Genomic DNA, 24,897 nt, shown 5'->3' with positions numbered 1-24,897 from the left:
AATGATAATCGACTAATATATACCATAATTACTTTCAATAATACTCTTACTCTTCCTTTCCTTCTCCCTCTTTTGCTTCATTTTTTTAAGACAACCAAAATGATTTTTGTATCACATATGGATAATCAAAATAGATGAAAAAATGTGGGTAAAAAGTAAAAAAAACGAAGAAAAAATGAAAAAAAAAAAAACATAGAAGGGCTGTCATTGCTTGTAACAGCCAAAACGTACCATTACCAAATATTATCCGTTTGGGTCAGTCTGTTACATATCGTCATCAACCTCATAATTTTAAAACGTATCTACTAGAGATAGGTTTCGTTACCACCATCATAAGAAATGTTTTGTTCCTATCTTTAATCGAGGTAGGACCTCGCATTGTCAAAAGACACTAGACACCAAATGTAGTAGAAGCAAGGACTAGAGCGAAGAGCAGGAGAAACGAGAGGTACAAGGCAAAAAGGAGGGGAAACGAGAGAGAATTCGGTCAGAAGTAGATAGAAAAAAGAAAACAATAAATGTTTGTAAAAGATAAGATATGCTAGGGCAAAGAACATTTGAGTCAACATTTTTAGGTTAGACATCAAAATCTGGTCAATTTTGGCTGGTAAGTTTACAAATCAAACTGATAGACATAAGTACTACAAAAAATCGCAATGTTAGTGTGGTTGGCCAAATTGGTTGAGTCCAATTAGTTAGGCCATTCTGTCAAAGTCACCCCAATCTCAGTTGGTAAGTTAACAAATCAAGCTTGATACATCAAAGTACTCCGACAAAAATAACGTTGTTATCGTTGTTGAAGAAAGAAAGATTGTCTAAATAACTCGTAAGTTATTAAATCTTAAACTCGTGGTCACCATGACTTGAACCCATTTATTCGAAACCCATTTATTCGAAACACAACGATTCGTACAAGCTAAGCCTAGGAACGGGGATCCAATAGAAACAGAAGCTACAACACATCCATTGCAGGAAAAGCAAAATACAGGAAGTGTTGATATCCAAAACATGAACATATACGTTTACTGCTCTTTTTTTCACCGGTGGATATCCAGGTATGCCCTTGTAATAAGTACAGACATGAACTCACCTGGTTACACTATGATCAAAATGCCACTTGGATACCCAAAAGTGCCATCAACTGAGAGATGAACTGAGGATGGCCAGGCCAAGCTGCTCCAGTAACCAGATTTCCGTCTGTGAAGCATCGGTCTATTGGATCGGGTTCCAACCATGTTGCCCCAGACAATTCCACATTCAGTTTGACGGCTGGGTAAGCAGTGCATTTCCTTCCCTATATATATAGAACCAAAAAACTATGAACTGTGGGAAATGAACAAACAAACGAAGAAACAATAATGGTGTAAAAAATACTATTGTATTATCTCTTTATGTCTCAACAAGTCATACATGGAGTTAATAATATGTAGCTCTTAGACTACCTAAAAAGAATATTTATAATTGAATCCATATTCTAATTAAAAAGTCTGATGGGAGCAACCCCTTGAGATGGCAATCCATTGAAAACACCAAACGGTCGGTTAAAACAAGGTGATTACCAAAACGAATTGTTGATTCATCATTTTTAAATTCAAACAAGTTTCTGGGGTGTTATTGGTTCGTAACAGACTGTCGTTGTTCCATGATGGGGAGGTATGATTTCATTTCATTGTCATTTACGATCATGTCAAATACCTGAAGAACACCAGCCGCAGATAAGATCTGTTGCCCATGGCAGATAGAAGCAACTGGCTTCCTTGCTGCCATAAACTCCTTCACGATTGCAATAACACGCGCATTCAGGGCCAGATATTCTGGTGCTCTACCACCAGGGATTACAAGGGCATCATAGCTCGATGCGTCTAAGCCTTCAAAATCAGCAGTTAACATAAAATTATGGCCCGGCTTCTCACTGTAAGTTTGATCACCTTCAAAATCATGGACAGCAGTTGGGCAGCTATCGCCAGCCTTTTTCTTGGGACAAACTGCATCAACATGACAACCAAGAGCTTGAAGGGATTGAAATGGAACAGTTACCTCATAGTCCTCCATGTAATCCTGAAATTGAAAAATATAGAAAAGTAAGCTTGGTAATATTAGCCATGAGAAACCATGCCTTCAGTAATCTTCAAAAGATGATTAAAAGAAACAGGTCAGCCGTTCAAGTTGTTGTAAAAAGAACCAAAAGATGACTTTAAAACAGCCAAAACCCAGTAAATGGCTTTATTCCCTAAGAACTTAATAATGGAAAAAGCATGGAGCTGACACATAAAATTGCTCAATATTCCAAATTAATGGATATGACTACAAATTATTGGAAGGGTAGAAAAATAGAGAAAAACAAAAACCGATAGCAGGAAGGATGCCATTTCAATCAAAGTACAGCATCCTCTATTATGAAATAAAAATGATAAGAGATTTTCTGCAAGTTCACAAACTACTCAGACTTCGATTCACTTGTGCAAATATGTAGTGGTTTGAGGTAAAAGAGTCCAATGGTAGCATTTGAGGTACAGGATTGAGAGTTGAAGAGAGTCCTGGGGAGAGAACTCTAGTCAAGGGTGTACCTGTCCAATGTCTAGTTTATAAAATGGTTTTGAGGAACAAGGTATTCAATAAACCCTTCATCAAAAGATGAATGATCGTGACCTTTCAGACCAACAATTCACAATAAAGAAAGGGATGAGACAACTAAAGTATCAGAAAAAGAAAAATTAATTATAGTAGGAAGAAAGGCAATGATGTTTGGTTTAACACTGACAAGTATTCCATAGCATCTAACTTTCTGATGTCTTTTTGACACAATCCTCTAACCTTCCACCAGCCAACATTATTATTTGAATTAAGGCTTCCAAAGTTACAAGGATGAAGAGAAGTTTTTTTTTTATTTTTTTTATTTTGATCCAACCATCATAAAAGGCATGCAAGTTGGTTTGGAGTGCTTGGAGAATCCTCATTCAAACCGAAACCTATTCTTTTAATCTATCACTTCCCTCAATAATGATGCCACATGTGATTTCTAAAGCTCCCATTTCAAGGAGGGAAACTGGAGGAAATTCAGAGAGGAACCACTTAGCCAAGAGAGAGATAGGAAGTTAAAATTTATAGTTGTGAACTTAGGTAGGATAGCCAACTGGCAGTGGGCATGTAGAAAAAAGTAAAGGAACTTTCGGGGAATGGATTTAAACCCCATGATAGCCAATTACCTATGATATTAAAATTTTGAGTTTCATAACAAAACATTCTACAGTCAAACAATTGTCTAGTGACTTGTGAGATAAAATTAGTCATGAACATAAGTTGACCCAGATACTCGCGATTATTGAAAAAACAAAAACAAAGGATTGTTTGAAGTGTGAGAATTCTTCAACAGTTGTGATACACGATACTAGCTTTCAGAATGCACTTTGGAATTATTTCGTGTCTAGTGTCATCAGATTGCAAATAATTAGAGCATTACATTACAATAAATAACTGCATAGAACACTATATGCAAGTAAGTTTATTGTAAAATTTAAGCTTACCCCACAAAGGAATAGAATTCTTTTATCTGATCCAGTGACATTTCCTCCAAGTGCCTTGACAAAAAGTTGAATGAACTCAGGATGCCCCTCATACGTGGCAGCAGTGATGATGTTACCATCCACAACACATGCTGCCATACTTTCTGGCTCAATCCATGAAGCACCAGCAGCAGTTAGTACGGGCCCCACAGCAGGGTATGCTGTACACTTCCGACCTCTAACCAGCCCTGCAGCTGCCAAAATCAACTGTCCATGGCACACAGATGCAATTGGCTTCCTAGATTCCGAAAACTTTCTTACCAAACTCTGCACCAAGCTATTCATAGCAAGATATTCTGGCGCTCGTCCTCCCGGAATCACCAACCCATCGTATTTGTCAATATCGATTTCATCAAAAGTCGCATTCAATGTGAAATTGTGCCCACGAGATTCTGAATAAGTCTGTAACAAACACACAACAAAATTCAAAGGACACTTTTGGTACCTATTCTTTAACTTAAGTAATGATCCAATACATGAACTTTAAGTTTGTATCAATGTAGTCTCTATACTTGAGTCTCTAAACTTTCAAAATTGTAGCAATTTCAAGTTAGTAACAATTTAGTCCTTGTACTTTAAAATTTGTAAAAATATAATCTCAGCTATCAATTTAGCATTTGTAATTTACAAATAAATTCAGTTCCTAATCAGTTTATAGACTACGTAGGTTATAAATTTCATTAATCTTAACAATATTTTTCATGATAAAACTAACCCATTACAAATTTGAAAATAGTTTTAGAAAATTGGAAGTACGGGACCATATGCGCTTTTTACCAAATTCAAAATTAATCAAACAAAACATGAATTGGATATTGTAGGGTAGTGCAAGACATAGTGGGATAAAAGAAAATGTTCAAAATACTAAGTTGAGTCATGAAAGGAAATAAGGAGAATAAGATACCTGATGACCTAACGAGTCATGAATAGCGGTCCGACAGATATCACCAGCCTTCTTCCCCGGACAAACAGCATCCACTGAAACTCCATATGCGATTAGCGCTTGAAATGGGACCATCGCCTGCAATCGAAATCAAGCGAAAGCATCTAAGTTCGTCTAGAAGTTCCATATGGATTCATTTTAAACAGAGCGATTCAAAATAATGATCAGAGAAGAAGAAGAAAAAAAACAGACATTAGTATCAATCAGAAATTCCAAATCGAGAAAAGAAGAAGGAAGTGACCTCATAGTCTTCCATGAAATCGCCGCAGAGGAGGAGAACAGATTTGGATTTGGATTTGGATTGAGCCATGTCCTAATCAACTTCAAACTCCGCTTTAGTGTTCTTCCCAAACAAACGGTGGGAAAATGAGAATATCCTCATCTCGACGATCGAGTTTAGGATTAATATATAGCGCACGTCTGGCGCCACCTATTTTTCCTTTATTTATTTATAGAGAACAACGATCAATCGCTAGATTATTATTATAATTATCATCATTATTAGCTTAAATTATACTTTATATTTATGAACTTAACGAGCGGAAAAACTCTCCATTATTATTTTTAAAACAATTTTAAAAAGTGACGAATATAAATATTTTTTTTCCCTAAATTAATAAAATAAAAAATAAAAAAATAAAAACTCTTATATTTTATATTATATCTAAAAAAAAATACATATCCTTAACTTATTTTAAAGTTTAATTAATACACTTTAATTTTTTAAAAAAATTCAAAAATAACCATGAAAAATTAAACGGTGATGTCTCACATTGGTTGGGGAGGAGAACAAACTAGGTGTGGAAACCTTCCACTAGCAGAGGCATTTTAAAGCCTTGAGGGAAAGATCGTAAAGAAAACCCCAAAAAAACAATATCTACAAATGTGGATCGAGTCAGGTTTCAGACGATGTGCAAGCCCGAAAGGAAAAGTCCAAAGAGGACAATATCGACTAACGGTGTATCTGGGTCATTACAAATAGTATCAGAGCTAAGTTTCGAACGATGTGCCAGCCTTTTCGCTATTCCCTGAAGGGGGGTAGACACGAGGTGGTGTGCCAGTAAGGACGCTGGCCCCGAAGTCGGGAAAGTCCAAAGACCCACATTCTTTGGGGAGTAGAACGAACCACGGTGTGGAAACCTTCTCTAGCAAACGTGTTTTAAAGCCTTGAGGGGAAGTCCAAAAGAGAAAACCCAAAGAGGACAATATCAGCACGGTGAATCGGTGTAACCATAATGATCAAATCGGAGGTTTTGAAAACAGAGGCCAAATTAAATTAAACTCAAACCAAAAGAGAACTTAATCTTGATCAAGTTAGAACCACTAAGGAAAAATCGAAATCTCTGCTGCAAAATTCATATCAAATTGTTCATTCCTTGAACTCTACTGGTATTCAATTACAAAAATGGATCAAACATCAAGAAAACTAGAAGATCACATAGGCATTGCGCTAAAGCACTCAGAAGCAGTTTATGAACAATCCAAGAAGCAGTTAAAACTGAGAAGTTTGGAGGAAGGGATGGAAATGATTCAGGATTCATACAGCAACCTCGGGCGAGAGATGGATGGTTTTTACGAGATGAAGCCATCAAGATCGAAAAGAAGATATCAAAAGTGGTAAATGCCAATGTCTTTGAAGATGAAATACCTGGAGAGCACATCTGATGACATTGGGAATATGGCAGGGCTTTCATTCAAGATGCTCAATCCACAGCTCTCAATGATCTTAATTCTTTGAGCAAAGTTCAATCAGAAGCACTAGAGGAAAGCTGCAACAGTTGGATGAATGTAGCCACAAATTGCTTTTATGATGTAATATCAAATACAAATATTTAATTCTCACGTTAATTAGGGAGTCTAAAATTTAAAAATTCAATGAAAACACAATCCATCCAGAAGCAGAGCATCTCAAATTACAATCAATTAATCAATCAATCAGGGAACCCAAATCGGATCCCTAGGGCTAAAAACCGAGCGTTCCAAATGAGCATCCAGCAATCCAATCGCAGCAGAGTTAGAATTAACGCACCTCGGCGTCTTATACTGATTCATCGATCCCCCTTGCGCGATGATCAAATCCATCAACGCATCGAACGTTCCAACCCTAACGAGACGAATCTCCAGCGGCCCGATCGACTTGTCCTTGGCTCTGCACCTTCGATACACGTAATCCAGGTGTTCTTCGACGGCAATGCAGCAATCCTGAAGCACGATCGAGAAATCGAGGACGGCGGTGGAGTTGAGATTTGGAGAGTAAAGGCGAATCTCCCAGTACAAGACGTAGTGGCCAGGGACGGAGGAGGTGTCGGCGAAGCTGGTGTATTCGACGAGAAGAGCGTTGTAGGGCTCGAGAAGCTTCTTGGCTATGGCGATGCTTTTGTGGAGGTCTTGTTCGTTGGTCTTGTCGCTGTCGATGCTGAGAACGACGTTCCTTCTGCAGATGAATCGGAAGTGTGGTGCTCTGTTGTGGAACCCTCTCGCCTGGACTACGTCGCCGATCCGGTAACGGTTCAACCCTGATCACAAATGAATACCAATACCATATTTCCAAATATATATATCAAACTATTATTACGTAATAATTTTCTAGACTTTTTATTTCACTTTTTTTTAAAATTCACAAATATATTATATAAAAAAATTAAAACATTACAAACATTTTTTTTTTGTTGATTTTAAAAAATTGAAGTAATTCAACCTTAAAATTTAAAGATTTATTAAATATTTTTTAAATAAAAAATTAGAGAGTAAGAATATTAGTGGGATGTTTAAAATCCAATTATTATGAATAAAAAATTATTAAAAACTTTTTAAATGAGAAAGGAATAAAAGGTCTTAATTTTGATTTTTTCATAGCTAAATTAATAAAAATAATCTTAAATTTTACTTTTTATATTATACTTTTAAATTTTTAAAAACTTTTAAAAATATCTTTAAATTTAAAAAAAAAAAAAATATTCTTGTATCAAACCGTTAATAATTTATTTCAAAAATACCTTTCAAGTTTTCAAAAATTTCATTTAATAGCATTACAAGTTTCAAAAAAATACTCATAAATGTTATAAAGTAACAATAAAATAGTTTTTATCTATATATTGTAAATTTTGAACCATTTTTTAATAAGAGAAAGGTAATTTTAATGCCACTTTTAAAATTTTATGGATATTTTTTAACATATTTTTAAAAATTTTTAAAACAGAGCGGAATGGATGAAACTATTTAGAAATTCAGTATTTTTTGGAACATTATTAAATGTTTAAAAATATTTTTAAAATAAAAAAAGATTTTTTTTTTTAAGTATTATAATTTTAAATATTCATATTAATGCTAAATTAAATATAAAGCGATTAAAATGAAAACTTTAAAATATTTATATATAAAGTTTGAGAATATCCAGGAATATTATTCTTACCGGAGAAGGTTGTGACGACGAGTTCATAAAAGCAACCAATCTTGACATGAACCAAGCCGACGAGCTTGCTCGGCGGCACTTCCTCGTCCTGACCGTAAGCCTCCGTCCACACCTCACCGTTTTCTCCCAACGGCAACAACTCAAAGTAACACATGTTCGGCAACAATGTAAATGTCACCTCTCCCGGCTTCGACAATGGCTTCAAGTTTATCCCAAAATAGCACTCCGATGAAGCATACATCGTGCACACCAACGGCAGCTTCCCGCCGCTGTAATACTCCAGCGCTGCCACGTACTGCGCCATCGACCCTGTCACCACCGCCTCGATGTACTTCGCTCGTGGCCAAAGTCGGCATAGAATCCCCTTCCATGACTCTCGCCTAGGATTCATAATTTTATGTCACCAGCTAATGTGAATATAATTTTGAACATATTCAACTCAGAGTCTTACCTGCAAATGCCATCGATCTGGTCAGCTAGGGTTGCGTTAGGTGACGAGAGCAATGTCGTCATGGCAGAGCGGCAACTGGGGTCGGTAATGATTGGATTGAGCTGGCCAGAGCGGATGTCGTTACATAAGAGAAGCCAGTTGCATTCGAGGAAGGAGATGGCACGGAGGAAGGCGGAGGCAAAGACGGCGCCGAGGCGGAGGACATGACGGCGGTGGAGGAGGGCGGCGAGAAGTTGGCAGTACATGCTTTGGTTGGAGTCATTGCAGAGGATGGTTTGGTCGGGGCTAGTGAAGTCATTGAAAGGGTCGTCACGGGCACGACATTTGAAGTGCTTGCTCTTGTAGTAGCTGGTCAGCACCGTGCGAGCCGGTAGGCCACAGGGTGTGGAGGTTTCTTGCTTCACAAAGTATAAGAACATGGCCTTCCCTTTGTCCAAATCACAGATGTACCTGCATTATTTTACATTTTGCACGTTAACTCGTGCATAACTTAGTGAAGGTTCGATCTCCCGTCTTACAATCAAATGTTAGCTCTGCATATCAATCTTTTGTTGTTGTGGATTTCTAATATCGAAACTAGTTGAACTAGGTTCAAATTTATCATAAACTAGGTTAAACTAGAGCTGCTGTCTTCTGGTTTCCTGATTTGTCATTGTAGATCAAGGCCCATCTTCATTGTACACATCTCTTATATATATGTGAGGTTGTGACACATAAAGGTCACGGCATCATCCAACCTAACAGAAACCTCTTCCTAGTAAACGCGTTTTAAAAACCTTAAGGGGAAAAGTCCAAAGAGAACTATATCGACTATCGGTGGACTTGGGCTATTACACTTTTGTTCCTCACTATATGGGGTATCAACAACCGAGACACACACTAATGTTACTTGAAAGGACGTTTTCAATATTTTCCATACGTAATTCTTTGTATGATGTTGGGGCAAACAAACACTAAAATAGAACAACAGTTGTCTCGGCCTGGTCATTATGACCCTCTTTGTGGGGGAGTCGCCTCTTCTCTCAAAGAATCGAAAATGATCGATATTTCATGAAACAAATGAAAGGAAAACGAAAGATGAAATATAAATCATGGATCAACTAAGTCAAGTTCAACCTATAAAAGCATTCTCAAACATAGTCTTGAATAGGAAAAGACGTCGTACTGGTTCATTATAGGCATGATGAGATTATAAAGAAACGTGCGACGGTCGAGATCTTCTTCAGTTGATGGCATCATCTTAGGCTTACCATTAGAAGTCCCCGAGCTGAAAAGAACAAACTCGAAAGGTTAAAACGTTAAAATTACGTGAATGAACCAAACAAAGAAAGGAACAAAACCTGCATAACAGCTCAGTTATTTTATGGCCACTAATAAGAGAAGAGTCTTCGCCATTTGCAATTCTCTGAATGTAAGGGAAAATGCGACTAAAAGTGACAACAGGAACACAACGTTTAAATTCTGCAACGATGTCGTCTGAAGAACAACATTTTTCGTTAATTTTAATGTAGTTTTTCAAATATTCTGTGTCGCCATTTTGCTTTAAGATGTCTTTAAGGATGTTTTGTTGAACTTCATCGGCATGTTTTGTCAGTCTCTCAATCTCCTTCAACGCCTCCTCTCCCTTGTACTCGAGCTTCTTTCCATTCATGACGGTTTTTGACGGTTTGTTTGGATGATGAGAAAATGATGGAAAGTTTTGTAGGAGGGAACACAAAGTTCAGTGCTTTTGATGTTGTGAGAAACCCCAGTTGGGGCATTTTATAGGGTTTGTTTAGCTTCAAATCTTAGACGCCGAAGAAAGAATCCGACTCTTGTCTCCAACCCCACTGACTCGTTTTCATTTCCATGTCTCGACCTTCTGCAGCAAAAGTCAGAGGCAACAGACTCAAATCCTGAACCTGGGTCATTACAAGTAGTACAAGACTTTTTGACATACAAACCTCCTACCCGGTTTCAAAACCCAATTACCATTCCACTTCCAAATCTTTCCAACCAAACCGACTCTAAGATTCTTTTTCAGTTCAATAACTGTAAAATGAGAGATTGAATCATGAAAAACAGTAATTGGTATGTTATTGGTATGTTATTTACTAAGCTAAATTTGGATTACACTAATTGAGAGGTCCCACGTCAGTTGGAGAGAGGAACAAAGCATTCCTTATAAGAGTGTGGAAACTTCTCCCTAACAGACACGTTTTAAGATTGTGAGACGGACGACAATACGTAACGAGTCAAAGCGGACAATATTTACTAGTGGTGGGCTTGGACTATTACAAATGGTATCGGAGCCAGACACCCGACAGTGTGCCAGCGAGGACGCTGGTTCTCAAAGGGGGTGCATTGTGAGATCCCAACTTGGTTGGAGAGGAGAATGAAACATTCCTTATAAGGGTGTGGAAACCTCTCTCTAATAGACGAGTTTTAAAATCGTGAGGCTGACATCAATACGTAAAGGACCAAAGCAGACAATATCGGCTAGCAACCTCTCCATGTTATAGTTAGCTAGAAGGACATAATTGTACAACAAGGTAAACAAGCTAAGGTGTCATTTTCAAGGAAGAGCATCCCAATGTAGCCTTAAAGTTATATATATATTCGTTAATAGAGAACCATTTTTTAGACATTAATCCAGACATGTCTTGTCCTCTCTTTTATGGAGAGCTGGATTTGATCAAAGTTACCTCTTTTTTCTAATGAAAAAGGGAAGGAATATGAGCTCAACCATCCATTAAAATCCCCAAGATGCTTAATGCCCATTATAAGCAGCTAATGGAAGAAAGCTCCTACGTGGAGACCAACAATCGCCATAAATCTTAGCATCTTTTAAGAAACATAGTTTAGCATTTACTAAGATTTTTGTGCTCGTGTGTATGATCTTTCTTGTTTTTGGCTGGCAGCTATGAGATGCATATCTTGGTTGATTGGATGTTAAGTTCTTCCTTTTCTGAGTAAGATGTTATGGTGGTGAATATTTTTTTGAAACTTTTCCTTATTCCTTTCAATTATTTCCGCGTATTTGAGTTACGAGGTAGGTTCGTCTAATTTGAAGTTACAAAGTTGAGTCGGATTCAATTTCAATCTTATAATCCATGTGAATTAGAGCTGTACGTTAACTGAAGAGCATGTTTTTCTTCACTTGATTCAATTTCGACCAGTTACGTCACGTGAATTCAAGTCTAAAAGGTAAAAATCAATTTTTCGAAGATTACCCACTTTAAATTTATGGGCAACAGACTTGATACCTAATTTTCTTAGTTGCACGAACTCATCCACGAGGCGTAAACTTATGGTTTCAAAGAATTCATTTTTCAAGAAACTTTGTCATTAAAGTGAGCATAGTTCAATCGTAATTGATATACTATTTCCCTTGAGATCAGTGATTCACCCATTGCGAAAAATTCTCCACTGCTGCCTCCCGTAAGTGTTTTGATTGGATAGGAGGTAGCTTTAGCTCGGGTTTTTTATGCACCAAGTAGGTTAAATATATTTGGTCTTGTCTTCCAATAGCTTCATGGAAGTCTTTTTATCCTTACTTTGTTAATTTCCAACCATTCATATGTACTTTAGAACAATAATCCACGATCTTAACCAAAAAAGGTTTGGATTGTCCTACCCATTTCTCTGAATTTGTACACCCATTATCGTTAGTAATGTGGAATCAGGCTTTCTTTTATGAATCCAACCTCTGAGACAAACCTTCGTGGCAATATCTTGCTACTTTTACCCATTAGAAAGCCATTGATATGATGGTCTAGGAACTATTGACAGATATTAGGAGTCTTATGAAATAAGTCCGTATAATTCAAAGATCTGTTTAAACTAATCTATTGTTCGTATTTTTATTCAAGATAAAGAAGCTGTATTCCATGATATTTGTCTTGAAGTTTCTTGGAGAACAGAAAAAGAATACAGGGAACGAAAAATGAACAAAAATGTTATCAAATGAAGCATGAATGGTTAGAATTTGCAGTAAACCAATGAAGAACAAACAAGAATATATATATCAAATGAGGTATAAAAAGCAATGAATGAATAAAAAGATTGTCAAACAAGGTAACGTTTTCAGGGTTTGTTAAATATATTCACTAAGAATTTCTTGCTAGAGATTTTCCTGAGAACAGAGATTCAAAACAAGACAAACGAACAAAAACATTATCAAACCAACCATAGATTTTTACTATTCGTTAAACAATCTCAGTATGAATACACATACACTCTTATCTTTCGAACTTTCTTAGCATTTCTTCATGGTTAGGGCTACAACAACGTGGGAGCAATAGCAATAGGTGAGTTTAATCCTTTGCAAAAGTAATTCAATTCAAGTGTAAGTGGGAAGCACCATAATAGCTTTACAAAGGATTAAAAAAAGGCAAGTATTGCATCAGAAACCATAAAGGAAAAAAAAAAAACCCTTTTTGTGAAGAATAAGAAATGTACCAAACAATAGGTGTTCTAGGCAGCTTTTAGGGAGACCCTAATGAATGTGTAATTGGGGAGCCATTTGGGTGTGATTTCATTGCTTTGGGAAATACAAAAGAGCATTACCAATTGATATATATGGTGGGACATGCACTTTGTCTTCTCAAACTGGATTGCTTTTTAAATTTCTATTCTAAGTATTGACTGTGCTAAATGCTTTCTATCCTCATAAAGCACTTCAATAAAGGCTCAAGAAACTTGCTTTGGTTAAACGCTCATCACTAACTTAGTTATGTCAAAGGTGAACTCAGGGTAGAGATTTATGGTAGTTAGTAAACCGACATTGATAGATGGCTATTTGAGGGAAGGATTGTTGAAGTCCTATATTGACTAAGTAAGAAGAAGACTATGAATATAGAACCGAGGGACACTGTTTTCATCGATATGAGACCTTATACAGCACGACACAGATTATACCATAATCTTATCTCGTGTCTTCTGTATCACATAGATTGTAACGATTCTCCCTGAATCAAGATATCGAGTGAATATGTTTGTAGTCTCTATACACAATTCTCATCAACACAATTAACATAAAGTATACTTTTTATTCTAAATTTTATGTTCTTTTTTATTACCACGACCCATAATTTCATGGTCAATTTCCTCTTGCCCAAAAATATTTGTCCTACCTCCAACTCAACATTTCTACGGGCTTCCTTCCGACCATATACCCTTATTAATGTATGTCTTTTGGCTACCTGATCGACCGTCAACTTTACATTTTCTTTTGCGATCTTGTGAAGTACTTTTTTCTTATGGTGTGTCATGCTTCACAATTAAAGTTCTTAACTTCATCCATTCATCTTTCAAGGCAGAGGACGTTTCAAATGTTTGAAGCAAAGTGATGATTGAATGGTCATTTAGGAGAAATAGTTGGTGAGTCAAGACTTACCTTTCTCCAATGAAAAAGTTTGTCCTCATCATCTCATTAACTGTCCCTGACTCATGTTATTTTGAAATCATATGTAGCGTTCAAAATTTGCTTGTCAATCTGGTACCTCATGTTGTGCCTCAACACATTTTGAGGGCAAAGGAGGTTTCAGATTTACGAAGGCAAGTGATGAGAACAACACGTTTTTTAGCATAGCTTTGTCCCGATCCTAAGTCATGGAAGTAATTAGTACACTTATCCCTCCTTTCCTCCCCCCCTTTTGTGATCAACATATAATCATTAGGCATTAATCACAAAATCTTTCAAGTTTATTCCAGAATACTGATTACTGCAGACTGATTCTATAAACAATGAACCAAACAATTGCTCGATGTAAAACCTAATCGAGAGTGAACTGAAGATACCTTGTCATATAGCGACTAATCGTTCCGAGCCACGTTCTGCTAACTCATTCATGCAACACAACAAAGAACGAACATGGAACAAAATGCAACGCCCAACTGTTAACTCCTTAATCAACTTGACAGAGCTTTCTCAGTGTGATGGAAGTTCGCCTCCCCTGAGTGAGTTCCTGGCCTTCCCACATTTGAAACCCCGGCTTACGATTTATCTCATGCTTCCAGAGGTACCGAGCTTCACCCCACAATAAAACAACCGATCCTGGGTTTAGGTATATGGGCACTTTTGACATCGATACATCGACTTCTCCCTTGCTAGTAGGATCACAGGAAGTTTCATCAACTCGAGTAAAATGCATCACGCACGGTGACTCGAGTGAGACAATGGCAATTCCATCTTCAAAGCGCATCAGGTCAACATGTGCACAGATCCCCTTTATGAAAAATATTAGAATGGAGTTGTAACAATGTCTAGGTGAATGAAATAAATACAGTGAATGAAGATAGCAATGTCAGATATAACTTTTCTTGAATATCATACCCTAATATGTTTTAACCATGCCATTCAAAAACCATTTTCATCAGATTAACAAAACATCTGGAAATCTACTCTATCATGACAGAGATTGAAGTGTGCAGAATTTGGACAAATCATAGAAGTGAACTAGTAAAAACAGAATTCATAAAAGAGATATGAAATGACTTAATCAAGATACTATACTTTTGGCATAATACCGCTATAAAAAAAATAATAATAAATAAATAAAATAAGGCGTCCTCTCCCTCTCCTCTTCTCCTCTCGCTACTTACTACTACAAGTAACTACACCCATCATCTTGACAGACCGAGCATCACAATCTAGGCGGCTAAAATGTTATTCTCTAAATTCTGTTTGCAGAAACTGTTTTGCAAACTGACTCTAAAAATTGCATTCTACTAAAACAAGGGGTGTTTTAAAAATTATCCTACCAAACAAGTTATATGGTTCTACATAAAGAAAAGGTATTCAAACAGCCTCTTAAAGCCCTTGAAGCTATGGTCCTACAGGTTCACTTCAAACAGATATCTAATCTTCTTTTCTCTCGCCTTTTATGATATTTGAGTCAGCTTACACGTACCTCGACTATTTTCATGAAACAACCACCTGACTACATTTGGTTGTCAGGAAAATATTAAATCCTAAATCGATTACTATGGCTTGAACTCATTCCTTCTAAACTCTTTATAACATGGCTCTTATGAACTGCTAAGCCAACCAATCGTGGTTAACAAATGTCTAATCAATAGAAAGGAAATGGGCATCTTCGCACCTCACCTGGTTGATACATGTTAGCTATCATTTGATCAAAGAGTGGTTCTCTCCACAAAATATCTGAAGGAAGAGGACAATCAATCTTAACTCCATTATGGCGGTCTACAATCAAAGGATCTGTCATGTGGTTACTTGAAAGCACTGCCTCATGAATGGAATCTGAAAGTTCAGCAGCCCATGTTGGAAGGTTTCCAAACCTCATGGCCTGAACAGATAATGTAACAGTAGATAAGGATATTATTAAGTCTACATTTCAAGAACAAAATCCAGCAACAGCGCAGAATTATGAAGTTCTCCTAGAAGAGTTCATTTCTAGAAATAAAATCAATATAATAGATCACCAATAAAATTATCAAGATTAAAACTGAAGTTACCTGATTTTGAGAGGCTTCCATGAACCACCCTTCTGAAAGAACAACAATACAGAAATAGTCTCTAATCATGTGAGATTACCACAGAAATAGTTTCTTAAACATTCACAAACTTGCTCAAATATCTACAATCTCAAAAAGAAGGGTAAAAAAAAAACTCTTCTCAAAGATTTATAAATTAAACAAAAAAAAAAAAAAAAAACTCCATCCTATTGTTCCTTCAGCTGAATCTTAAGTNAATTGATTTATAAAAAAAAAAAAAAAAAAAAAAAAAACTCCATCCTATTGTTCCTTCAGCTGAATCTTAAGTTCAGGGATCAAATTCGAAAACAGAACCTCTTTAAACAATATACGAAGAAGAAGAATGATCAAAACATAGAGAAATTCAATTTTCTTCGATATTCTCTTTCAAAGCAACTTGAGATAAGAAATTGCAGGAAAGTAACAGATAGATTCTGAGACGACGAACCGTTTCGGATTGCAGAGAGTAGCGATGATTCTTGTTGGGGAGAGAGGAAGCTTCTGCACAGCCATAAACCTTTGATTTCCTTGGCTTGCTCCCATCTACGAATGTGGCCCCCTTCATATGCTGAATCTCCTATTACAGTTTGATCTTCACAGTCTTCATCTTCAGAAGAATCGCCAAAAACTTGCTTCAGGATTTCCCGCTCATCATCCAGCTCTTCCCCCATTTCCCTCCGGTCGTCGCAACCTTGCTCGTCTTTGGGTCTACTGTTGGCAGTAGCACATTCCTTTTTTGGTTAAATTATAATTTCTTTTAGCTTATTTTTTTTATTTTTTTTTTTTTTGGGTGAAATCTCGCCTTATAAAAGTTTCAATTTAATGTTTACTATTTGTATTATACGTAATAGTTTTTAAAATTTTAATTTAATTTAAATTTAATTTGATTCATAAAAAATAAAAATAAAAAAAAATTATTGAATAAAATACTAATAACCATTTTCATCCCATAACAAAATCGACCAACATCTTAACAACCATCAACCTCGTGTATGTCGACTTTGATAGTTAGAATTTTAAAACTTGTGTACACTCCTAGATATGCTATATCTGAACAAAACTAACAAATGTGCTACAACTACGAACAAATTTTTCACTAGCGTTTTAGTAATGATAGCAAAATCGAACAACATCTTAGTTATGCAATTTGCAAAATTGACACTAACAACCATCAACCTCACCAGTTGTCTGTCGACTTTGATCAATCGAGTTAGATTTTCAGGACTTTGTATACACTCTTAGATATGATATACCTGAATAAACTAATAGATTTGCTACAACCACGAACAAATTTTTCCGTAGTGTTCATAGCAACTTGTATACTTCAAAACATAACGTTGGGCTATTTACGTTGAAAACATATCTAAAATCTAAAAAATTGACTTAAAAGTATTGTACAATTGAATCAAAATCTATTTGTATTTGATATAAAGATAACATGAACATATAAATCTTCATTAGCTAATTCAATTAGCACACTAATTTCCTGCTAATCATCATTCAATCTAAGATTAAAATTAAGATCAATGGGATAAAAATGTGAGTCAGAATAAGAGGCCCCATTGTTGAAAACTTTTAAAAAAAGCAGCTCATGAAGTACTCCTACTCCTATTGTTCTACCATTCCTGCAAGACGAACAAACACAATTAATTCAATATCAGAACCATGAACATTTTAATTCTTACAAATCCAAACACAAACACAACCCATTTTTAGTGACTATATGTGAGGTCCGATATCGATTAGAGAGAGGAACGAGTGCCAGTGAAGATGTTGGGATTATGAGATCTCACACCGGTTGAAGAAAGAAACGAAACATTTCTTATAAAGGTGTGGAAACCTCTCACTAGTAGATGCGTTTTAAAAATCTTGAGGGGAAGCCCGAAAGGAAAAGCCCAAAGAGAACAATATCTGCTAACGGTAGGTTTAGTCGAATAGTCGAATACTTCCAGGCATGGGTGGTGGGGTAAAGTCTGCAGGGATCATTTGGAGTTAAGGTTAGACCAACCCTTAAACCAACCGTCAATTCAAGATACATTTAAAAGAACTTATTTTTTTCACCAGCCAATTAACTGATCTATCAATGCCTACTCTCTTTGTTCATACTAGGATTTTGCCTTCATGAATGTTTTTTCAATGTTTTTGAACCCATATCATTTCTAAAATGATCGTGACCTAGCAAGTAGTGAATGGAGGAGTACTCATCCTCCAGTAGAGGAAGTTACCATGAGTGGGAAAGTGAGGAGAGGGTTTCACTAGAGAGAAGGGAAATGAAAACCAATGGGTGGGCTTGCAAGAGAGAAGAGAAGGGAGAGGTAATGAAAATGGGTGTGTGTCTTCGCATGCAAGCAAGAGGGAGTGTAGCAAATATTGTCCTCTTTAGGTTTTCTCTTTCGAGCTTTTCTTCAAGGTTTTTAAAACGCGTCTAATAGGGAGAGGTTTCCACACTCTTATAAAAAATGTTTCATTCTCCTCCCCAACCGATGTGGGATCTCACAGGGAGTCAATAGGTCTTCTTGCCTATAAAATGGGAGAGGAATTTAAATAGAAGTGGTTGCAGGTTAGAGAGAATGAAAATGGGAGGAAAAAGGCCGGGAGGGAATAACAGGAGCATCAGTTAGAGGGAGGATTATATACCTTCCGACGACAATCCTCCAACCGAGCATCAGTCAAGGGAGGATTATATAACTTCCAACGACAAGCCTCCTCCGGCTGACCAACATCACTTTAGTCAGTTCTGGTAGGGTTGTTCAATGTTTTCAATTTTACTCTTACACGGTAGTAAGGGTTTCAGATGTTAGAAACTTAGTTGTCTAAAGAGCTGGGTTGACGTGGGTGAAGCTAACAACCCAAGCTCATTGCCAGCAGATATTGTCCTCTTCGAGCTTTTCTTTTTGGGCTTTCCCTCGAGATTTTTAAAATGTGTCTGCTAGAGAGAGGTTTCCACACCCTTTATAAAGAATGTTTCGTTCTCCTCTTCAATCGATGTGGGATATCACATAAACTATGACTCATCAGTAATATCAATCATAAAAATAAAAAAAAATAAAAAAAAAATAAAAAAGAATAAACAAAACTCAAAACAAAAATGAATACATTCACGAAGAACAGAACTGCATGATGCTGAGGGGTAAAGGATTTATACTAGCAAGAAGGCGAAGCATGTGACCGTGCAAGCTTCGTCTGAACTTCAAGAGACAAAAGGTTGGCCTGGTATAAGGTTTTTCAGTTTCCAATATTCCAGAACATCTAAAACATGCTAAATTCCCCCAACATTTCACAGTCAAAAAGGACACCTACAAAGATATCTCAAAGGGGTATGAACCTACATTTAAAGGATTGGACAATACATTTTCTAGCTATCTCCTCAGTTTTAGATCATACGAAATCGAAAAGAACAACATGAAAGCGAAGATTCAAATCTATAGATCAATAGAATCTGCCTTATTCAGGAAAAATAATAAAACAGAAAGTGCTCAATTTATAACCTACGGTTCAATGCCGACAGAATTAACAAAAAGAGATATAAAGATGAAACATAACCTAATAGGTTGAGTAATTTTCAGCAACTCCAGGATGTAGCTTGTTGTAGATAGCCCTGGCAACTGGAAGGATAGCCAGAAGAGCAATCTGAAGTTGGTCAGAACTGCTTGTTCTAACAGAGATCTGTCCACTTAGTTTGTTGTTGATTCCTGCACGAACGGCCATTTTGTAACTTCGTCCAACCGAAAACTGTGACTGAAAGTTTGCCCCCAAAGCCATGTCTCCTCTCCATTTTACAAGAGATAGACCAAGTGATGATTGATCTTGTCCGATTGGGAAGTCGGCCTCTCTGAGCCGCATTTCCAGATTAGCCCCGAATGCAGAATCGCCCTGAGATCGAACGGTGCCAGTGCTACCAACCAATACAATGCGCTTTCCGAGTGTAATCTGATCCTCAACTTTGAATCCCGGGCACACGTTCTCTCCTAAGAATGTCACTGATATTCCAGCAGCTGTTTTGTTCCTTCTGAAATTTTTGAATTTCGTCTCTCCTCTGAGGATGTATGCAAGTTGTCTACCAATATTTTGAATGTCAAAACCTGCCATAGTTGAACCATTTTCTCCATGCTTAGCAGAGACCGAGGAATCTAAGTGGATATTGAATTCTTTTTTGTCCTTGGTGATTTGAACAGTAACAGCAGCAGGAAACCGACTAACAATGGCCATACTGTGTTCAAGATTCACACCATCATACCCACAGTCATGGTCCCAACCATGGGTGTCCAAGACTGGCCTCGCCAGGAACTGAGACGTTGGCTCCAAGAATCGAAATCTGTAAGCCGGATTATCACCATCAAATGAAGGAGGAAGGGCCATGTCAGGTAGAGGAACCTGCACAGCAGCTGGACTGCCATTTTCCTGATCATCGTCCCCCATGTAGCCATAATCATCTACAGTAGGTTGACCCTTCTTCTTGATGTCTCTCATCCTCTTTAATTCCTCTTTCCATTGCTTTTTCTGGAGCAGCTTCACCCTATAATCATATTCCTCAAAATATGCCTTCCTTTGCTCTTTGCTAAGCTTAGCAATCTGCGATTTTCTGAGCGGCTTGAACGGAGGGAGCTGATCGTACTCATCTTCCTCCTCTTCTTGATCAGAATCAGACAAGTCGGCCAAATCGATATCGGAATCACCATTCTCACCAGTTTGATCTGATGAAAGCTTCGGGTGTGCGCGGGATTGCAACAAACTGGACAATAAATATGGAAGAGGAGGTGAGCGAGCACGGAGACCGAAAAGCTTCCTGTGGTCAAATGTCTCTGGAGCTTTTGAAAGATTCCCCACTTCAGCCAGGATTTTAATAGAGAAACATAATAGTAATAACTGGGACCTCCAACTTTGACCATTTGGAAGCACCTTCTGACCTTCTCTATTCTTTCTACAAGAGGGATGGTTTTCAACAAGCGAAACTGGGTTCATTAAAGATGGATTCAGCATACGCAGATCACCAACAGCCTGAGCAACTGTTTGCTGAAGAACATGAGAGCGTTGAGCTACAAACACCTCATAACCCAAAGGGGTACCAGATGGACCATCTGGTGGAGCAGAGGCAGCATGAGTTAGAGTAATGATAGCATTTTTCCAGATGGAAGAACCGAGGTAGCTAGATACCGATCTTAATAATAGCAGATCATTAAGATCTCGGGTTTGGTTATCCAACCGGTCCACATAAAGAACAATATCAGGAGGGTTTTTCTTCATTACATTCTTAATTGAGGATAAAATTCTGTTGTTGATTCTACGTTCAGATGAAGATGATCTAAGACCAGGTGTATCAAAAATCCTGACTTTAACACCTTCTACCGTCCCAGTAATTTCTTTCACTGTAGTTGTACCAGGCGTAAACGCATCGATTGGAGATTTATCTTCCCCGAAAATTGAATTTATAGTAGCACTCTTTCCTACACCTGATTTTCCAAGCACAAGTATGTTCAATGAGAAGTTTAAATCTTGCTTTTCTTCTGCTTCAAGCTGAATAGCAGTGTTCTTTGCATTATCGAAGCTAAATAGCTGACCAGTAGGCCTACCAGCAACAAGCCCAAAACGATATAGAACCTGTGCTACTAGGGAATCGTCCGGAGAAACACCTAGTCTCTGAACAAGCCTTAAAAAGTTCACCCTTGTCTGCTGTAACTTCTGCAATTTGTTTTTCTCCTCTTCGCTCAATTTATTTTCAGAATCATCCACCACTCTAGGATTTGATGGGGCAAACGAGAGAGGACGGCTTGGGCGGGAAGCATTTTTTCCAGTTGTAAGTGAGGAGCCGAGACCTGCAGGACGTTCGACGGAGAAAAGCTGGGAGCCATCCTGAGACGTCACGGTGATAGGGCCACCATTTGAGCCAGCATCTCTAGCTGCTTTCAGAAGCGCTGCCAAAGCAGCTGAATCGAATAACTCCCTTCCATCATCTTCATCATCCGTGTCGGCTTCATCCGAGTCTGTGACAATCTGACCATCTATTCTCTGTGAATGATCAATAGAACTCTCTGCACCAGAATGGGAACCACCTCCTGAGGCTCTTTCCAATTCCTGCAAGAATTCTCTAGCAGCTTCAGAACTACCAAAGATCTCACCTTCAATCTCTCCATCTGTAACAGAACCCTCAATAACACCCTCTTCCTCTAAACGACGCTTCTCCCCGTACACTTCATTCAAAGCTGGTTCGAGTATCTTGGGAGCATCAGAAATTCCGCTATCTTCCACAGAACTTGCCTCCTGAGACGGTTTTTCCTTCCCTGTCTCAGCTGCAGAATCAACGAGGTTTTCAGTTTCTCGTTCTTCATTAACTGTCGAAGCCCCAATTCCATCAGACCGATGATCTTCGACATCCGTAGCCACACAATCTTCCTTTTTTGCAATATCAGCAACAGATATTGCTCTGACTCCACGAGACGCTGCTTCTTCGGTTGCAACTGCAATACTGACTTCCGGCACCTTATTGTCAATCTCAGAGCTTGAAACCACAGAATTCTTGTCAACAGACTCCACCCCATTATCCAATTTAGCAGCTCCAAGTAACAAATCTACAGTCTCTCTATTTTCCACATCCTTTATTTTCTCCAGTTTACCGACAGCATCTGTCCTTGATACCAATGGACTTTCATCCAAGGTTTTGTCATCTCCACCTGCGCCAGTAAATTCATCTACTTGTTCCAAAACCTTGGCGTTTGGTCGATCATCCTGGTCAGCTTTGTTGTCGACATCAGAAACAGTATCCAATTTGGTTAGCTGTTCTACATCTTCAGCATCCATCTTGTCATTCAATTTAATCTCCCCATCTGCTTGCTTCTCAGCTACAACACTTCCTTCGTCCACAACGGCTTCAACCTCCGAACGAGAACTAGTATCTGAATGTTTTAACTGCTCTCCATCTTCTGCAGCCACCTTGTCATTCAATTCAATCTCCCCATCTGCCTGCTTCTCAGCCACAACACTTCTGTTTTCCGTTTCTGCTTCTCGTTTTCCATCAGCTAATTCTAAAACCTCCGAGCTTGCTCGATCACGCAAATCAGCTTTGTCTTCAGAAGAAGAACCAGTTTCCTGTTCTTTTAATTGTTCAACATCTTCATCAACCACTTTCTCATTCACTTCAATCCCTTTATTTGCCTGCTTCTCAGCCGTCAGACTTTCTTCAATTTGCGGCTGTTTGACTGTCACATCATTCAATTCATCCCCCTCCGCCACCTGCTTACCGCCACTAACAGCTTCCCCAGCCACAGAGCCAACATGCTCAGCTACTAAACTTTCAGACACATTACCCTCTTTTGAGTTCCCCGACAACTCAACTGTTCTTTCTTGCACTTGACTAGCAGCATCACCCAAATTGTTTCCACCGGATTCAAGATTCTCCTCCATTTCCACGGGAAAATCAACCTCATCGACCTTCTTACTGTCAACAAAATCATCTTCTCCATCCACCATATCATCCATTTCCTCCTCCTCCTCGACGTCAGAATCAACAGAAACCTTCGCAATTGGCCTAACACTTACCGGAGCCGAATAACTCACAAAAGAACTACCATTATCACCTGCTTGGACGGATTTCCCGAGGGTTTCTTCCACAGAATACCCCACAATCGGTCTATCAAAGGCAGATTCAAAATCCTCCTCCTCACTCAAAAATCCTTCATTCTCCGAGCCACCACCATCACTACCTCTCCCATCGCCACCTACACTAGTTTTAATTTCACTAACCTCCATCTTGTCGGAGGGTTTATCGACATGTGAATCAACGGAAGAAGACGTAAAAGACGACGCGGAAGTCGAAGAAGAACCTGAGGAGGCTTCGTTCTGCAGCGACGATTCTTGAGCGAACTCCTTCGACTCCATCTACAAGAACTGAGTGTATCAGGCAATTAAAACTGGATAATGAACGAATGAAAACGGAAATTTTATCCACAAGGTCCTGCGAGTTGACAGGAAATTGTGGGGAGCGGCTGAGAGTTGAAGAAGGCTCCGAAAGAGAGATAGAACAATGGAGAAAGATAAGGTTTTATTATGACGGGAAGAACTCTCTCTCTCTCTCTCTCTCTCTCTCTCTCTCAGCGCTTCAACAGAGGGCTTGGAGTCGACGAAGAAGATTTTTCTGTTTTTTTATTTTTTTTAATTTCTTTTAAATACTTTTATTCGTTCGAAATATTTCAGATTGAAGATTCGAACGCTCGACCAAGATTCAAGAGGTTATAGTTGAATTATTTTCATTTTTACTTTAATATATATATTAAATATTAAATTGATAAAAATACACCCTTAAATTTTTTAATTTTCATTAATTTAAAAACAATTGAAATTTTTTAATCATCGTATAAATTATTTATCTACACTCTAAATAATCATTTCTTTTAATTTTATAATGAGTTGCGAACGAAGTAAAAAATAAATTATTTATTAAATGTTGAAAGTATTTTTAAAATTTATAAATTATTTATTAAATTTTGAAAGTATTTTTAAAATTTAAAAAAAAATTAAGAGTATTAATGAATTTAAATTTATATTTTAAATAAAGTATTGACAGTTGGTTTCAAAATAACTGTCTCTTCTAATATTTTTTTTAGATTTTTTTAAAAATTTTAAAAATTTTAAAAATATTTTTTAGATAAAATAAACATTTTAGAATATTTTTATTAATTTAACGTAAAGTATTTTTACGAGAAAATTAAAATTATTTTCATGTTTTTGTTTAAATCAATAGTGTACCATATTATACTAATACTTCCATATTTAATGAATTTAAAATAAATAAAAGAACAAAAACAATTATATAAGGTATTTTATTAAATTTAAATAATTTGTTAACTTGTCATTTTATTTTAAAATTAATATTATTTTACTCATGTCAGCACAAAATTTAATATAGATAATAGTAAAAAAATAATATTGAAATAGAAAGTATGATAAGGTGAGAAGGCGACAAGATCGTAGGGCTGAGAATGGAGGAGGGAAGATGATGAGATTTCTGTTGGGATTTTTGTCTCATTCGGTGAAATTGTTTTGTTGTTTCTTTTGG

The 24,897-nt window shown here is 37.3% G+C and overlaps 4 protein-coding genes across 7 annotated transcripts; all 4 read right to left on the bottom strand.

The window, feature by feature from the left end:
• Positions 1–831: 831 nt before the first annotated feature.
• Positions 832–4,945, bottom strand: LOC111492880 (protein DJ-1 homolog D). Its single transcript, XM_023142380.1, has 5 exons — positions 4,748–4,945; positions 4,468–4,584; positions 3,525–3,965; positions 1,696–2,058; positions 832–1,294 (listed from the first exon to the last, which is right to left on the bottom strand). Exons 1-5 carry the CDS (start codon positions 4,814–4,816, stop codon positions 1,106–1,108), a joined length of 1,179 nt encoding a protein of 392 aa, XP_022998148.1. The 5' UTR covers positions 4,817–4,945; the 3' UTR covers positions 832–1,105.
• Positions 4,946–6,284: 1,339 nt separating this feature from the next.
• LOC111492879 (putative indole-3-acetic acid-amido synthetase GH3.9) lies at positions 6,285–14,415 on the bottom strand. Of its 2 annotated transcripts, none has more exons than XM_023142379.1 (5): positions 14,151–14,415; positions 9,535–9,636; positions 8,370–8,819; positions 7,919–8,298; positions 6,285–7,022 (listed from the first exon to the last, which is right to left on the bottom strand). In XM_023142379.1, the coding sequence occupies exons 1-5, from the start codon at positions 14,156–14,158 to the stop codon at positions 6,442–6,444; spliced, it is 1,521 nt and encodes a 506-aa protein (XP_022998147.1). In that variant the 5' UTR covers positions 14,159–14,415; the 3' UTR covers positions 6,285–6,441. The 2 variants fall into 2 exon arrangements, with proteins under 2 accessions (XP_022998147.1, XP_022998146.1); XM_023142378.1 differs by lacking the exon at positions 14,151–14,415 and adding an exon at positions 9,710–10,138.
• Positions 9,430–16,550, bottom strand: LOC111492881. 3 transcript variants are annotated; one of them, XR_002719936.1, is made up of 5 exons: positions 16,297–16,550; positions 15,831–15,862; positions 15,455–15,661; positions 14,151–14,578; positions 9,430–9,636 (listed from the first exon to the last, which is right to left on the bottom strand). XR_002719936.1 is itself a non-coding variant. In XM_023142381.1 (4 exons), the coding sequence occupies exons 1-4, from the start codon at positions 16,517–16,519 to the stop codon at positions 14,258–14,260; spliced, it is 783 nt and encodes a 260-aa protein (XP_022998149.1). In that variant the 5' UTR covers positions 16,520–16,550; the 3' UTR covers positions 12,368–14,257. The 3 variants fall into 3 exon arrangements, 1 of the variants encoding a protein (XP_022998149.1); XR_002719937.1 differs by lacking the exon at positions 9,430–9,636 and adding an exon at positions 10,213–10,230; XM_023142381.1 differs by lacking the exon at positions 9,430–9,636 and having other exon boundaries at positions 12,368–14,578.
• Positions 16,551–17,279: 729 nt separating this feature from the next.
• Positions 17,280–23,960, bottom strand: LOC111492877 (translocase of chloroplast 159, chloroplastic-like). Its single transcript, XM_023142376.1, has 2 exons — positions 19,392–23,960; positions 17,280–17,473 (listed from the first exon to the last, which is right to left on the bottom strand). Exon 1 carries the CDS (start codon positions 23,718–23,720, stop codon positions 19,392–19,394), a length of 4,329 nt encoding a protein of 1,442 aa, XP_022998144.1. The 5' UTR covers positions 23,721–23,960; the 3' UTR covers positions 17,280–17,473.
• Between the last annotated feature and the right edge of the window lie 937 nt (positions 23,961–24,897).

This window comes from Cucurbita maxima, unplaced genomic scaffold (genome assembly GCF_002738345.1).
Source record: "Cucurbita maxima cultivar Rimu unplaced genomic scaffold, Cmax_1.0 Cma_Scf00018, whole genome shotgun sequence".
Taxonomy (NCBI): domain Eukaryota; kingdom Viridiplantae; phylum Streptophyta; class Magnoliopsida; order Cucurbitales; family Cucurbitaceae; genus Cucurbita; species Cucurbita maxima.
This window is presented reverse-complemented; position numbering and strand designations above follow the sequence as displayed.

Coding starts and splice junctions, on each gene's coding strand:
- LOC111492880 (XM_023142380.1), bottom strand. CDS start 4,816: ATGGCTCAATCCAAATCCAAATCCAAATCTGTTCTCCTCCTCTGCGGC. Junction 2,059..3,524: donor GAATTCTATTCCTTTGTGGG/GTAAGCTTAAAT, acceptor TTTCAATTTCAG/GATTACATGGAGGACTATGA. Junction 1,295..1,695: donor CTGCGGCTGGTGTTCTTCAG/GTATTTGACATG, acceptor CTATATATATAG/GGAAGGAAATGCACTGCTTA.
- LOC111492879 (XM_023142378.1), bottom strand. CDS start 10,020: ATGAATGGAAAGAAGCTCGAGTACAAGGGAGAGGAGGCGTTGAAGGAG. Junction 8,820..9,534: donor ATCATGCCTATAATGAACCA/GTACGACGTCTT, acceptor AAAATAATGCAG/GTACATCTGTGATTTGGACA. Junction 8,299..8,369: donor CAGATCGATGGCATTTGCAG/GTAAGACTCTGA, acceptor TATGAATCCTAG/GCGAGAGTCATGGAAGGGGA.
- LOC111492881 (XM_023142381.1), bottom strand. CDS start 16,519: ATGGGGGAAGAGCTGGATGATGAGCGGGAAATCCTGAAGCAAGTTTTT. Junction 15,863..16,296: donor ACTCTCTGCAATCCGAAACG/GTTCGTCGTCTC, acceptor TTGTTCTTTCAG/AAGGGTGGTTCATGGAAGCC. Junction 15,662..15,830: donor TGGAAGCCTCTCAAAATCAG/GTAACTTCAGTT, acceptor TTATCTGTTCAG/GCCATGAGGTTTGGAAACCT.
- LOC111492877 (XM_023142376.1), bottom strand. CDS start 23,720: ATGGAGTCGAAGGAGTTCGCTCAAGAATCGTCGCTGCAGAACGAAGCC.